Source organism: Drosophila mauritiana, chromosome 3L, assembly GCF_004382145.1.
Source record: "Drosophila mauritiana strain mau12 chromosome 3L, ASM438214v1, whole genome shotgun sequence".
Taxonomy (NCBI): Eukaryota; Metazoa; Arthropoda; class Insecta; order Diptera; family Drosophilidae; genus Drosophila; species Drosophila mauritiana.
The window spans coordinates 11,934,095-11,951,108 of NC_046669.1; the positions used below are offsets into that span (position 1 = coordinate 11,934,095).

The window sequence follows — 17,014 nt, forward strand, 5'->3', positions numbered from 1 at the left end:
GCTTCTGTGTGTGTGTGTGAGAAGGGGAAAAGTAATAAATGTACGTGCCACACTAACAACAACAGCCGGAAAAGCAGAAGGAAAACTCTGCTCGTGTCAATTTAGCGCGAAAAAATGAGGGAAACTTCGAATGGTCGAGTCCTTAAATATCCTTCGAAATAAATATTTGGTGCAAAAAAGCTAAATATAGTAAAGCTTAAATTGAAAATAGGAATTTGGCTTTAAAGCAGTTATATCTTTAAAAATCTTTAAAATTACTAAAAAGAAAACTAAGTGTTTCTTTATCACGCTTTCTAAAATAATTGAAATAATTTTCATAATAGGAATACTTTTTATGAAAAAGTAATAAACTTCTTTTAAGGACATTGGCGACGATCAGGATGCACGCAAATGCATGGTAACGAGTGTGGGTGTTGAGAAATGGGAGTCCTGGAATACGAGTATATGCAATAAAAATAAACTACGATTTAGTTTGACTGCTTTGGAGTCCTGCACCATACCATCTCAGCCAAGACACTCTTTTGATATCCCCATACCCCTCCCAAGCTACTGCTTCTATTATGCGAATATCCTGGCGTTTCTTGGGGGTGTCCTTCCTCCTTTCAAAAAAAAAAAGAGAAGATGAAGGGAGTGAGCTGCAAAGGCGGCGTCTGCGGCGACGGGTCGCAACTGCTTCGCACGCACCACTCTCTCGCGTTTGAAGTAGCTTTGGATTGTATAAAAGTATCCATAGCTACCATAATTTAATGAAAACATAATCTGCATTCAGCAGAAAAAGAAGAAAATCGGAGAGCCAACGCCGAAGCCGGAGCCCGCGAGTGGAAAGCGCCCAACAAAGGGAATCTCGGCGACAAGGAGATCCTGCTGAAAAATCGTATTAAATGGCGACAGGTCTCCTCGAGGGCTTTTCAGCGGCTTTTGTTGGTCGCCAAATCCCTCTACCCGATCTCGGATGGTCTTCTTAATTTTTCGAGAGCAAGTGGCTTGCCAATATTTCAAGCGGGTCTTAAGTGTGGCTATAATTGGCCAAAATGTGGCGGAAGCTTTGCTAATTAAAATCATGGCTAAAAATATTCAAGCCGCCAACAGCAAACATGGTTTTAGTAACTATAAGTAAATTTTTTATATTTTACATTAATATTATTTTATTGCATGCATATTAGTTACCAATTCAGTTAACTCATGCCATTCGAACCTTAGCTACTTGAATGATTTGAGCGCCAGTTGATATATTAAACTTACTACCCGAACCGCGGGGCATTGGCAAGTATCTGGTTGCGTTTTATTTCCCATCCGCATTTTATTTAATTTTTTTTTTTTAGAATTTCTGATGATTCCCTGGCTCGCAGCTTCAACCGACAACTTGAGCAGCGACTTGAGTAGCTGGCAAGGAAAGTTTCCTAGACAACTCCTTCAGGTTCGCGGATGGCAAGGCAGAAAGAAAGTCGAGGGACTTCTGGCTAAATATCCTTTAGCCTTTGGGAAATCAGTAGGACTCGGCTCGGAGGACCACTTGTGAATACGCTTTGATGCGCGTGGCTTTGTGCGGCTGATGTGACTGATGTTTTTTTCTATTTTATTTTTTTCCCCGTGTTCAGTGGGGTTTCTATTTATACGCTCCATGCTTTATGGTGGGGGATCCATCCAGCTACTGCCCTCTTTATTTTTTGTGTGCGCCTTGATATTTATTTATTTTGAGTCGCTGCCCGCTTTTCAAGTATTTCGTGAGTAGCGTAAAATACGCTCGCGAAATGTAATAAAAACATTTTTTACCAGCGGCTGCAGCCGAACATCTTATTCCTTCCGTATGCTGCAGCCGATTTCTAGTGGCGCAGACTCAACTTCTTGGCTTTGAGCTACTGAGCTCGCAGTTTGCCGCTTGCAAAGTATCTACAAGATATTTTTAATACATGCTCGCGTAGGTTCTTCACCCACTTAGAACACTCATCCGTACTGTCGGAATCCATTTGATGTTCGCTAGCTTTTCTTTCTTTTTTTTTTGGCTTTATTGGGCAGCATAATGAAAAACATTCCAGTCATATGCAAAAATATGCGATGCATTTTTGTGTATTTTTTTCATGACTCCATGTTTAGCGAAATTACGGACGACTATGAAAATGTTGCAAGTGGAAAGTCCCTTTAAAAATGTACTCAACATTTGCATATTAAGCGACTCCCACTCATTTGCATTCGGCTTTTGGGCTTTTTGACTTTGGCTTTTGAGACGGCAACACCTTGCCTCGAAAGTCAATCTTCGTGCAGCTGGAGCTGCTACACATTCATTGTCTTGAACTACGCCCCTTTGCTGTCTGCCCTCCCTGTCAACTGGTCCTGTCCGTCGTCCTGCTCCTCGTCCTGCTCCCAGTTTCTCATTCCGATCCTGCTGATGATGACTCGCCTGCCAAACTCAGCCGGCAAAAGGCGACGATGTAGAGGAGTTGGATTGGGGTTACCACACATTCTCGTAGTTCGTGTTCGATTCGCCAGCTGTCGAGCTTTGCAATTCAAATTTTCCATCCTCACTTCATGGGTGACACCAACCAGCAAAGGGCGAGTATCTAAAGGAAAATCCCGAGACAATTAATTTGGGCAAGGGATACCGAATTGGGCTTACAAAACTGTTGCTTAGTTGGGTTTGTTAAATCTATATTCTGGCATAAAGTCGTATATATTCCAAACTTAAACTGAGAATGAATACATATTAGCCAAGTTAAATTAAAATTAACCGACCAACAAATTAGACGAGTTTAAAAAGTAAAGCTATATAAATTTCAAATATCTGTGTTGATTACTGCGGCATATGGTCGCAGCCCCACTCTTTTTTCATTAGATGCCAATGCCTGTTGAAGATCCGAAACAAGCTGTAGGATCCACTTTTAGGCCTATTAGAAACTCATTAGTCTGGCCCAAACCGGCCAAGTTAGAACTAATAATGTGGTGGTGGCCTCGACTGCTGGCCAATCGAAAGAACTTTCCAATTTAACGGCAAAGTGTGGCGCCGGCTTTGCAGCACAATGGAAATCTCCGGGGCACCGAAAGAGTGGCAAGTGGCGCCTTCTCTGCGGTTCGACGAGGATTCGAGGAGGCGGCCAAGTGGCCAATTACGATTCCGAATGCGGCACACAGGGCACCGAGCAATCTCAATCTGTGGCATCAAGTAGACAAATATAGACTATTGTATGCCTATGCACGTAATGCATTCCCATCCTGTCTCCATTTGGCATTCAAAAACTGTGCGTCTGTGCGATTTTGACGCATATTTGCCGGGCCCAAAACTACCTCACCCAAACTGTCGTTCGCATTGATACTCACATGGGTACACGGAGAAAAAAACAGGGGTATTTATAGTTGCATTTAAATTTATTTAAAATGATCCATAAGAAGCTCTAAGCTCTGTCTTAAGTTTCTAGTTGTTGGTCTGAAGATTCAATTACCATTCAGATTGCTTGATCTTTTTTCTTGTAATTTCCTTAATATGAGTAGTTTTTTTTTCAGTGCTCATTTTGTATCTGTGCGTGGCAGCAGCAGGCTGAAATGCACAATTGCTTCATTTTGCAAAAGGATTTTATTAAACCCGAAGCCGAGTGAAGTTGAAACCGAAGCAAAGTGTTGGTCGATAAAGGCAAGTGGCAGGCTGTTTGGCGATGGCAGGCGTGGATCGAAGGATGTGGGAGCGAGTGTCCTGGATGCTTTCCCAAGGATACCATGTCATACCAATCGAAGTCGATTTGCCTTCGAGCACGAGTGCATGACTGTATGTGCGTGTATTACGTATGTGCGTGAGTGCGTGCGTCTGTTTGCGTAGTTATGGTAAATATTCATATTTGTAGCGTGTGCGCAATGTGTTGAAATTAGCATTTATGAATTTTGTGCCAAATGTCGAACTGAAACACTTACGTGCCACGTACATACATACGTACGCACACATGCACACTGCTTGGCAATCCCAAACGAAACTACATTGAGTGACTGGAGCCAGCGCACCCCTTCCTCATTTGGAGCCCCACTTTGGTGTCCACTCTTGGTTTCTGTGTATTATGCGAGAGATTCCTGGTTATGGCTTTGTGGCTTTTTGGGGGGCCAGCGGCTCGCATTTAGTCATTGGCCGTCCATTTGCATTTAGATTGCGCCCCACTCCAGGGGCGGCCAGCATCCACATCCACCAATCCCCCAAAGCTGGCTAGCCCGCAAAACCCCTTAACCCAATAATGCCAAACAACTGGCACAAGTGACTTCTTCGAACTGGTTTTGGTCAGGAAAAGGCCAACGAGTGGAGTGACATCTGCTGCTCGACAATTTGTGCAGCCCTCTGCGGTGGGAAGTTCGTGTTCATGGGCACCGATTTACATAATTATAAGTGGAAAGTTTGCGACGAAGAATCTGCGTTTTCCTCGGTTTCCCATCGAAATAGTTTCACCAACTGCTGGTATTATTACTCACCTTTTACGGATGTTTTTCTAAAAAGTTCTAGAAGCTTATAATATTAATAAATCAAATTAGAAGATTAGATATATCCATTTCTATTGTGCCCAAACTTAAGTTTGCCCAAAATTGATTTGCCATATCAATCGTCTAATGTTTTTGCCATTTATTTGCCAAATATCAATCCACATTGATTTTCATTTTCCTACCTCAATATCGCATTTTAGCCTTTGTCAACACATGAGTCCTATGAAAATAAAAGCAAATGCACATTTATTTACCCGTCATCCATATTGTTTATTATGCGATTTGCCACTCTTTGTGAATTGAGTATTGTGATGGTCTTTTATGGGAACGCAAAATTGATTTTTGATTTTTATTGTTTACATAAATGCTGAAGGCAAGTATTACGAGCTGGAAATTCATAAGTACCATATAAAAATGTAACTTTTGTCAACGTTTTTTTTTAGAACTGATTCAATTTTAAAAGCCTTTCTCTGGCTGATTTTCCCATAAAAGTCATTCTGCAATTTGAGGGACATTTTAGGGGACACCAAAGTGGTGTTTGATTTGCTGTTTGTAAAAATTCAACAAGAAATCATCTTTAGATTGCGAATTTAAAATTGAGTAGTCTTTCCAATGATTACCTTGTATTTTTAGGTAATTACTTACAGTCAATTCTTTAAGAATAAATAAACATTGATATATAGCGGATACTACAATTTTAAAATAATGAAGTAGTAATTAAGTATACCTAAAACTTTCCTGAATTTAGTCGTTGCAAAATTATTTTTTTAGAAATATATTATATATATATATATATATTGAAATCCATTTAAAACGTGACCTCTCAAGTGAAAGAGCATTTGAATAACTTTACCATTCATAGCAGTCACAGTAATTAATTGTGTAATTCACACATTAACGAGCGGAAAAAGATCATTCAGCGGAGGAGCACGTGGTTGAAGGTGGTGCAAGTGGTGCTCTCGATGGCAAAAGCACACTGCAGAAAGGACTTCCAGGACATCGCTTCGTCATTCTTGAGGGCAGTTTTTTCCGAATGGGCAATGCACTTGTTTGGCCTTGTCCGCTTTTGATTAATGATGCGGACACTGGATCTCTTTTTTACGGCCGCAGTTAATGCGTGTATCTGCAAACGACTTACACGGATATCCAGCAAAGGACATGGGGTGCGTGCAGATTCCTCGACGATGATGATGGTGGTAGTGCTGATAGTGGTGGTGGTGGTGGCAGTGCCAAAACTCAACGGTGGTTGAGTCCGGGCTCTTTGTTTGCCCACTTTTCCAGCGACCCCTACCACAAACATCCCCTTCGAGGACCGTAAGGATATCCTTGGCCGTATCGGTGTCGCGATTGGGGTTTAATCTGGTTAACGGCCCTGACGACGATGACGACATCCGGGGAGGCGGCACAAAAACCGGATACCCGGCGAGACGGTGACGTTTAAGCACAATTGCTGTGGCTAATGTGACACATATTGTGACAAATTGCACGAACTTGTACGGAACTTGGCGGAGTGACGGGGTCCTTGTTCCATCCGCGGCGGGGTTGGATTCATCCGGAGTTGTGTAAACACGTGTTGCAGTTCCTCGTAAATCAATTAGCCACCGATGGTCCAAGTGTTTTTCATTCGAGTTCTTAAATTCTAGAATCGGCCTAATCTCGAAAGGTTAACAATTATGCAAAAGTATGGTATTCAGAGTTTGATTGGCTCGATTAACAAAACAAATCAACTTGAATTTCATAATTATTAATAGTTTGTCTCTTTTTTGAAGTATTTTCTATACAAATTTGACTAGGATAATGAATTGAATTTTTTCGTCTGCTTTCAAAAACCATATTATACTTAATATAATAGAAACATTTTTTTTTTATTTCCTATGCTTTTTGAAAGGATTTTAAGGATTGACCCCCCAATTTGTCTTCCATTTTGGACTTGGAACATTCCGATGCAGTTCCTCCACTCAGGCAAAACGAAAAGCCAGGATGCTAGTTAAAAGTGCGGTCCTTGGGCGGCATTCGCAACGCATTCATGTCGACGCTGTCAAACGGCTCGTCATCGTGGGGAGGATACGGTTCCGGATCCCTTCGTTTCCGAGCCTTTGAACTACGCATGACGAATCGGCATTTTACGCCCATTCCGAGCCGAAGAACGAATTCAGCGGGGTTGCAACTGCTGTGGCAAATGCTTTGTGCCTGTCAACCGAGCGGAACTAATTTCGAGGCTGCACCTGCAGAGCCACCAACATAGGATGCACCACCACCAACCCGGCCGGTGGGTGGATTGCGCAAGTGGTGCAGCTTCCAAAGGGAGTGGAAGGGGAGTAAATCTACTTAGCCGGAGGCGGGGTGTTTAAGTTCGATTGCTAGCACATTAACATTCTTTTATTTTACAAGGTCTAATTTTGATTTGGGCTTAAAATTCGATGGCCTCCGCCGGGCGGACTAGTGATCCATGGAGTCCTTGACGCCGCATTCGCCATAGGATTGCAGCTCCTCCGGCCGGAAGTAGGAGCTTTGCATACTATATAGTCGGTCGATCGGATTGATCATGGGCGTCTGGGCAAAGGGGCCCATTAGTTGCTGAAAGGTGGCGTAGCTCAGACCCAGAATGGTGTTCAGTATGGGCTCGCTGTTCTTGTTGCAGTTCTCTGTAAATTGTATTGTATAATCCTTGATGCAGAAGTATCCTTAGAGGGCACAACCCACCTTTATTGGTCTCCATGCAGTTGAAGGGCACTTGCTCCTGTTCGTCCTTAATGGTGCATCGCATCCGGGTCAGTCCTTCGGAGGTCGTCGAGTACGGCGATTCCAGCTGTGATTCGCTGTCGCTGTGCGCCTCGTCCTTGATTTTGGTGGCCAGACTGCTGTCCAGCGACTCCTGCGAGTCCTGCGAGTCACTGGCTCCCTTGCTGGGCGGCTCCTGCTTGGCCTTCTTCTGAATCTTTTTGACCTTGGCTCGCTGGTTCTGAAACCAAACCTACAAAATAAGAGATTTTAATAGTATAATGTAATAACTGATCCATTTGAACCTCCTTACGCACCTGCACAATTCTCAGGCTTAATCCAGTATCCTTGGCCAGATTCTCTCTCACTTTTCGACAGGGTTTCGGTGAGACTTCGAAGGAGGCCTTGAAAGCTCGTCTTTGCTGCGTGTTTAGAATGGTTCTCGGTCGCTTGGGTCCTCTTCGTCCGTCTAATTTGGGCGGGAAAAGCTCATCGCCATAGAAATCTACATAATTATATGATTATCATTGGAAACCGATTTCAAATAGAACTGTTACCCACCGTATCCCTGTAGCATCTCCACTTCCTTCTCGTAGTCGAAGCGGCAGAAGAGCTGCCCCTGCTTGACCACGTACTGCTCCCCCTTCTTCAGCAGAGCTCCACACACCACACAGGCGAAGCACTTCAGATGGAAGACGTTCTCGTGGCATCGCATCACCAGCTCATCGGCGGCGATTTTAAGGCCACAGCCAAGGCAATGATTGCGGATGTAGAGTCTGCGGTGGAGCAAGAATATAAATATTTACTCAAATGGATTAAGATAACTCATATTCTACAAATATTAAGCTGTTTCCATGAACGGTACCATTTAATAAACACTACCATTTTAAAGTAACTGCAACGCACACGGATTATACTGTTTTAAGTGCCCCCGCATGGCAGAGTTCAGTAATCAGGACTCACCTCTCGTAGTCAACGCGGCAGTAGAGCTTGCCCTCCCTCGCGTAGCAGGAGTGGACCAGGTGCAGCGAGCAGGCGGTGCACTTGAGGCAGCCCTCGTGGAAGGAGTTCTCCACCACGCGCATGATGTAGCGATCGCAAATGGGCTGGCAGCAGTGGGCGCACTGGCTCAGCTGCGGCGGTGCCATGGCCAGGCCCAGTTCCATGCCCATGCCGGAATTGGAGGCCATTCCCAGAGGCGCTTGCGGTGTGTTGGATGCCGATGGAGGTGCTGCCGGCGTGGCAAAGCCGTCCATTCCATTGAGGCTGCACTCGCCCAAAGTGATGCGGTTGCAGTGTGTATGGTTGGGTGGTCCTGGACCATGTCCTGTTCCTGTACCCATTCCGGTTCCTGTGCCCGTACCCATGCCCATCGGTTGCTTGTTTATGGCCATGTTGCTGCTGTTGGTGCTGCTGCTGTTGCTGCTGCTGCTGTTGTGGTTACTGCAACTTCCGTTGACATTTCTGCTGACTGACGCCATTTTGTCATTGTGGGCTACTCCGGCTTTGGCACTCGCACTCCTTCCGGCTGCCACCATCACCGATGTTGCTGCTGTCGTTGGTGTTGTTAACATGCGTTCATTTCCGTTCAACAGCAGTTGATTGAGGCCCCCGGTTTGCGGCAGTTGGCCAGCACCCAGTTGCTGCTGTTGACATTTTATGTCCATCGGAACTATTTTGGTTTTGCGGTCGTGTCGTTGGTCCAGATCAGCCCACCACCGCCCCAAAGGAACATGCAAATGAGAAACATTTCAGTTATTTTTATTTTCAATGTGGCCGAGAGCTCCCCTCAATTTACAACTATGGTCCGGGCATCAGGCATAAAAAGGGTTCCCGTTTTTGCGGGCAGGACCAATGTCCATCTGCCTCGCACTGTGACCATAACCGTTTCGAGTTGTAGTAAATTTGTGGTTTTGCAATTATTGAAATGACTTTTCCACCAACGAAAAGAGTGTGAGTAAGTGTGCGACTGCACTCGAAATTCCCCGAAATGCCATGCGAAATGTGGCATGTAAAAAATACGACCAACGTGGCGTATGCGTAACCGATGCGTATGTGCGATTGTTTGGCTTGGTGGCAAAAAATTACTGTACATTTGCGGTGCTGACTGGTTGGCTTTTTGTGCCTTGTTGTCTCAATTTATGGCAAATTGCTGAAATTTCAACGTAATTTGTTTCGAGCTTCCAGCTTTTGTGCTCCTCTCTGTGTGTGTGTGTGTGTATGACGTTCATTTTGTTTGGTTTTTCCCTTGTTTTCACTGGTGTGCGTTTCACATGCGTGTGTGTTTGTCATTCCGCATTTGAGTGATTTAAATGTGTGCGTAATTTCATTAAATGTTTGCAAAAATAATATCTGGTATGCCAATTTATGCCAGAAATATGCCCAGAATGTTAAAGTATTCCAGCCATCGTTTACATTAACAATTTTGCTACACCTCTTGCACTGATTGACGTGAATTGCTTTAGACCAGCTTGCACTCAGTTTGTTCTGCCAAATGGCAAATAAATGCGAAAATAGTCGATTGCAGCTCTCAGTACATTTAATTGGACTGCATTTAATTGCCATTTGGATATGGAAAAACTATGCAGAAAAAATAGCTGGGAAAATGGAAAGCAAATAGTGTTTTGTCAACCAATTAAGCGATTTATAAAATAGTCAGCAAATATTTTTGTGACTTTAGTACGCTAAATGAAATTCAATACTGTTTTTGCTTGATTTATACAAAAACTTTACAGAGTCAAACTTTACTGTTTTGAGAATCAATATGATATTGCTCTATCAAAAAACATTTAGAAATTGAATTGTAAACTTACATAAGTAGTACTAACATTTTTTCTTTTTATATATTTAATAGTGAATCAAAATTCATTTATGTATAACAAATGACATATGTTTGTATTATGCTCGTGGGTTATTTTGGCTTAATAAACTTTTCAATATGCTACTTATTCATAGCAACTGAAGTCTCCAGCAGTGTTTAGTCCATTTTCCAAAGGTCCTGATCTCCCCACCCCGATACCCATTAACTTGTGTCACTTGGAACTGCGGGGAGCTATTTCCTAAGATGTGCAGCGGAATAATCCGCTCAACAACCACACCTGTTACACTTTTAGTGCTCGGTCATTGCCATTTGACATTCGAAAATATTCCAACATGTTTGCCGGACATGTCGGAGAATAGAGCTCGAGGATTTTGGGACGACAAGTGTAAAGCCGACATGGATAGCACTTCCACTTGCCCACGCTCTAATTAGATTCTAATATGCAGTGGAAATCGAGGGGCGGGTTGGAAATGCCACCCCTTGCAGTGCTCATAACTATGTAGATTATAAACGAATTTCAATGAATCCGGGGGCTAACCGAGGGCATTTAGCTGGCGGATTTCCACCCTTACGGAAAATATGCTCGGGCTTAGCAAATAAGCATGAGGATGAGGCTGCTGGAGGGGATCAGGATTTCGGTTTCGTCGGCTGGCGGCTGGCTGCTGGCGGCATATGTTGGCAGTCGACGACAGTGAGTGGGTGAGCGGAAACCCTTGGAAATGCTTGCCAGGATGTCGGCTGCGCTGCCAGGATGCTGTGTGCTGCCTCCGCATCCGCTGTCAGTTGCCAGCAGTTCGCTCGGCAGCAACTGACAGCGCTTTATTTAATCGGATTTCAGCAGACAATAGAGTTATGGTGCCATTGCCGTTTTGTTGTGCCAGCAATCGCAGCGCAAATGCTTTGTTTTGGCCTAATCTCTGACAGAAGTCAAAATTTGCTTTGCTCTGGAAAATATGTTGTAATTTTCATTGGCTTTCAGCCAGTCGGATTCGAGTGGGCGTTTGTGCAGTCGGTCATATGCATACTTGCCACTCTGGGTGCTAAATATCTATCTTTGAAGGCAGATTGCAACAAAAGTGTTGAGTTGCAATGTTTAAACTTGGGATTTGTGTGGTGTGAAGTAGAATTTAGTAAGAAAATGGCAAATTTTCAGACATTATTCATCTTTGGTTTCTTATAAATTCATGATAAAATGTGTAAAACTTATTTATGCTATTAAGTTAGTATATTTAAAGCCTATTCAGCTGAATACATATCATATGATGTGTGCTGATATCCTTGACTGTTTTAAATCAAAATCAATATATGGTAAGAATAAAATCCGCTTTAAACCTTTTAAAAATGTGCAATTGTGATTTAATTGTGATTTAACATGATGGCTTATACCTAATTCACTTATCTAAGGGTATTTGATCTGAGCTAATCACTTTCTGCAAATATTTAAACTATGATAAAACTAGTGTAAAAGTGAATGAAATATGTGCACTCTTCTACTTCAATATATTTATATTCCATAAAATAAAGAGCACTATTTAACATAAATAACAAACTGATAGAGGAATGCCGACGGGATTGGGAATGTTGGGCTTGAAAAGCCGTCGGTTATTGGAATAGATTCAAACTTCATATTCCTTGGGCATGTCCATACTTACACATTCCAATCTGCATGGGATGATGTTCGTCGATCATTTTGGAATCGTTCAGTTCGGAATAGTAAAACTATATAATCACGTTCACAGACATTTATGCAATTTTCTCAAGGCTTTTCACGCGTTTTTCCTACGTATCTTTGCACATTTTATGAGCACAGCTATCAGGACGCCTAAGGACACGTTTGGGGACTCGAAATGCAGTTGGCAACTGTTGTTTTGGGGCGGCCAGTATCGGACTTCTGACCTGGCCCTGTTACGAAACGCGATGCTTGAATGATTACGGACCTCTGATGTTAATGAAATTTGTTAAAAATCATTTGCTCTTCTTTGGCCAAATGCACAAGCATCTGCTGCCGAGATAGGAAATTCTCTCCAACCCGAAGGAGAAGTGCCCACTGTGCGTCTGTGTATGTGTTTGTGTGCTTGTGCGCCATTTTATGGCACATCCTGTGCTCCCATATCCTTTTTGGCTCCATCCCCCTTGCAGGCCATTGAGAGCCAGCCATTTGCCTTTCCCCAGCTTCCGTGAGATTCGCCAGCTTTTGGCGCATGCGTTGATCGGAACCCCCATATCATACCATCTCATCTCATGCGATTTAATGCCGATTTCGAATCCGGGTGGCGCTTCTCAGTTGTTTTGGCTTTTTGTGTTTTGCTGGTTTTTTTGCTGTTGTTTGATTTTTCATTTTGCACTTTTGACTTTTGTCTTTGTCTTTGCTCGTGGGCACTTTTATTTGTTTTGTTGTACGTACGTATTTTGTATTGACAAAAGGATGTTTGGCTCGGCGATTTCTTGCTTGCTTTGTCGCCTCAGCAACAACATCCCCCCCTCCCCAAAAAATAAAACAGGACTCTCCCTCAATGGCTGGAATTTTGTTGTCCTTCTTTTCTTATTTTTATTTTCACCGTGTGATTGAGTGTGTGTGTGTGTGTGTTTGTGAGCTGGCTAGGATTTTATTCCCTTTTCCCGCAGTGGCTTGTACATTTTAAATTTATTGATTTTCGAACGCTATAAAAAGGACTAAGCTTAAAGACCAGTCACGTTACTTTAATTAAGGTTGGCGGACCAGTGTCCAGGAGAATTTTGGGCCAACGAGCTAGCTGTTAATGAGGGTGGCCGTTGGCCCTTTAAACTTGGCCAAAATGAAAATTTTCTGGTCTATTAAGCCGGGGCGCCAAAAACTTTAATGTCTAAGCACTTTGCCGGCTGACTGCATGTCTAGCTTCCAGTTCAGAGTTCCCAGTACCCAGTTGGCGAGATGAGGACTTGTCTGGCCGAAACTCCTGGCTCTTGGCCTCTTTTCCGACGAAAATTCCCAGAAAAGTTTCGTAAACGCGAACGTGTTACTCACAATTAGTGTGCGGGCGAACCATTTAACTGCCAACCAGCCAGCCAGCCACCTTTCGCTTTCCCCGCCCACTTTCCCAGTCCACTTTTCCCAACTCCGACGATGATAATAATTATGTGCGGTAATCTTTGCGATTCATAATCAGTACACGGAGCACGGGGATGTGCAGGGAATTTAAAGGACAATGGAGCTACATTAAATGCTTGATCCTGGGGGATTTTGGCGATGGGTACTTCTTTTGTTGTTTCTCTTTTTTATCAGATGGGAAACATTTAATTTCTCAATAAAGGAGTGAAAATAAATGTTGGCATTTGTATAACTAAGTACCAAAAACAATTAAGTCGTATTAATAATATTTATTAAATAAGATCCTAGGGAATCTATACATGTAGCTGATGATGGGCAGTGATTGCTGTAGGTTTGTTGTGATTTTGATATTTTGATATACATTTCTCTTCCCCCCTTTCAGTTTCATCTTGCTTCTAAACTTTTGGCACTTTGTCTACGCGTAGCCTAGACATGGAAACTCAAGGGCGGCGGTTTTTGAAGGCACCACCGCCTCCATCCCTGCATCCATCCATCCATTCATTCCTCCATTCATCCCGAAATCCCGATGTCATCGCCTGTGAGGGGCCTTGAGATCGCATACCACTCGACACTTGCAGTTGGGCCCTGCTAATGACAAAGATTAATTTGGGTCACTGTGTTTCCGACGGCATTCCGATATTGGGGCCATTTGCGAGGGATCCGTATGAATTGGCTGAACAATGGGGGTCAGAGGGCACAAACTACACATATACTACACATATATGTATGTATGGATATTATACGCGTGCCTTTTGCAGGAGTGAGTGTGCAGCCAAAGTGCATGTGTGTGTGTGTGTAGGGAATTTGGCGGCGTGCAGCGGAAACTGAAATTGTTCGGGGTTAATTAAACACGACATGTGTGGCATTGCGTGCATTTGTCGGCGGGGTGGGGCGATCCCGACCCGCAAGTGTGAACTGCGAAATGGGGGTCAGGCGCTAATCAATGCGCCATAATAGACAAATGACCCAACGGCCTGGCTTTGAGTTCATTATGTTCGAATTGCCGCCGTGCCGATGCGTTTATGAAGTCCCAATTGCAATGGCACTCGCTATTTTGGTGACCAGATAGCGTCATCAGTTCATCAATTATGGGCAGCAGTTCCCATAATTAGCATGCGAAAGGGGTGCATTTTTCTTTCCAGTGCTTATCTATTTTTATATACAAAGAAAATACCTAAAAGTTTATAATATCATAATCTTCTTATAATTATATAACACTCAAATAATATTCAGATAAGTCTTAATCCTTGACATCGAATGCAATCCATATATTTATGTTATACATTTCATTACTTACATTTCAATAATTTGCTTAAAATTGAAATTAATAAATAACCATATTAAAACTACGCAAAACTAAACATTTACTTAGTACTCGGCAAACACGACATTACAGATATTAAACTTCATGGATTCAGATATTATATTTATTCAGATTAAATAAATAGCGATTTAATTCAGGAAATGAAAGTATAATTTATTTGACCATTTGACAGCAAAAAGCTTACACACAATTGACATGAACAAATTGTGCATATTTTCCGGTAAACTGTGCGCCACTAATGGCGTGATAAATTTCTGCGCCTCGACTTTTCCGCTTTTCCCCGGCTGCATTTGTATGCAGGAAGAGCCTGGCCATAAATGTCCTCACATGGTGAAGGCACCACCCGCAGCTCCGGATCTGACCTGTTGAGCCAATCGGACCGACAGGGCCAAAAGGAACAACAAAAAAAATAAGTGCACAAATATGTATTTATTTATATGGCCCAAGGAGGCGGCTCGGCAAACGCAGAATGAATAAAATATTTGGCATTACAAATTGTTGCGATTTTTTGTTTGCCCATTTGGGGCCGAAAGGGATGCGGATGCGGACTGCGGATGCTGTAAGCTCAGTGGGTGGTGGATGTGGGTGTGGCCATGTGGCAACAGAGTAACGCTGAATTATGCGTTGACCAGGACACAGAAAGTGAGGAGCCAGGACCAAGGACTCTGCGCCGCTGGCGACACTGTTTCCATTACTGTGTGGCTGGCGACAGGCCTAAAAAATAAATAACACAATTTACCTTGGGCATAATAAAAGTTCATGGCTGGCAGGGAAAGAAATGGGGAAAGTTGCCAGGGTTGCTGTCCTCAGCATACAGTGCGAAAATAAATCTATATTTTAATTATTTTATATATTAAATATCTTAAAAAAATCCAAAAAGTAAATATTTGGCATTTGTGATTCACTTACAAATTAGAAATAAGTAGTGGATATTAATGAGAGTTTTAAATTCATTTTAAAATGAATTCGACACTATAAACTGTATATTATACAACTTTTTCAACTTGATAGTCTGATTAGAACTGCATCATTTTTCTCCGTGCACCAGAATTACCGAATGGCAAATAGCAACCTAGCCAGACATAGTCAATATTTGATGGCCATTTTCGGCTGCGTTTCCAATAACCATTACGAATGGCAGATAGCCGGGATTGGCAAGCATTTGGCTGGCAGCGCCGCACAGCGGGTTAAAACAAATAGTTTGCGGCACTACAAATACAACACTTCCTTTGAGGCGCCGGAGATCTCATATCATATCGGCAACATGGACTCGCAACGAAGTCGCAATGATGTCCCGCTGGCTCGCAGCGGGCGGCTTATACGGATCGTGGATGGCATCCATTTCACAATACTTTAAAGCCTGTCGCCCCATTCCCATGTTGCCACGGACATGGACACCCCCCGAGTGTCGCCCACTCCGATTAAGACCCATCTTTGTGTGGCAGCTCCCAGCTCCGCACCCAGCAGCCATCCTCGCAGAAATTCCAAATCCGCTCTTAAAGGATTTGTGCATCATCGTTTTGTGCGCTGCGCTCATCATCGTCAGGATGGCATCACAATCACCATCACCATCAGCTCCTTGGGCATCCTCGCCATCCCATGCCGGGAATCAGAATCTGGATCTGACTTCAGAATGAGGCGTCAGCATTGTGCTCCTTTTATGTGGCTCACTCTTTTCAGATTACACGGCATTTGGCTACGACTATGGCTATGAGTATGACGGACATTCAAATCTTTTTTGAGCTCAAAACTGTTTGCTGATTGCGCCGTTTCCATTGTGCTGCACAAGAAGTGATTCTGGGGGATATGGACACTTAAAGGCGATTTATGTCCTGCTTGTAGATTGTGCTAAATCTGCATTTAGATGCCAGGATTTTTTCATTTTTTAAGTTTCTTTGACTTTAGGGTATTCTAGAGTAGAACTAAGAGAAATAGCTAAGGGATGTAAATTTTGGAATAAGAATAGAACGATTCAAAGTTGGCTAAGTACTATTATTATTACTATTCTTACATTAATTACTTTTGCTTATGAAACTTAATTGGAGTAGAGTATTCATACAGTGTAGATAATTCTTGTAATAAGAAACTACCTAATAAGTGTAATTAACTAAGCCAGGGTAAGAAACTGGTACAGCTTAAGTTATTCTTCTGTTAATATTCATCATACTAGTTAAAGCTTTAGTTTGGTATTTGGTAGAGATTTTACCTAGAAAATACTTATAGCTCTTCTTGAGTTGCGGACTAGTTAATCTTAAGTTGCAGCTAATAAATAAGACCACGAGTTCAACTTAGTACTCACTTGATGCGAGAGCAAACTTTAAAAGGCGAACCGGACTGCTGGCTACTGTTTGCAAATGGATCAAGGATATTTACCAGAGGCACGGGCTAGATATTCCTGAGAAATGTAAACAGCGCCAAATGCAAACAGTTCCAATCAAATAGCACACACACACACACACAAGCGAGTTGGGAAAAGCAATGCACATCCACATTTAGCTGGCAACATGCGAGCGAACATTTCTGCAAACAAGCTGGCAAAACGGCAAAATGGCAAAATGGCAGAATGGCAGGATGGCAGGATGGCTGGATGGCAGGGCGCAAAATGAGCAAA

At 42.9% G+C, this 17,014-nt stretch overlaps 1 protein-coding gene across 1 annotated transcript; it reads right to left on the minus strand.

Annotated features, from left to right (window-relative positions):
* Nucleotides 1-6,866: 6,866 nt before the first annotated feature.
* LOC117140360 (LIM homeobox transcription factor 1-beta) lies at nt 6,867-11,901 on the minus strand. Its single transcript, XM_033303215.1, has 6 exons — nt 11,644-11,901; nt 8,134-8,842; nt 7,732-7,946; nt 7,488-7,675; nt 7,153-7,423; nt 6,867-7,094 (listed from the first exon to the last, which is right to left on the minus strand). The coding sequence occupies exons 1-6, from the start codon at nt 11,678-11,680 to the stop codon at nt 6,889-6,891; spliced, it is 1,626 nt and encodes a 541-aa protein (XP_033159106.1). The 5' UTR covers nt 11,681-11,901; the 3' UTR covers nt 6,867-6,888.
* Between the last annotated feature and the right edge of the window lie 5,113 nt (nt 11,902-17,014).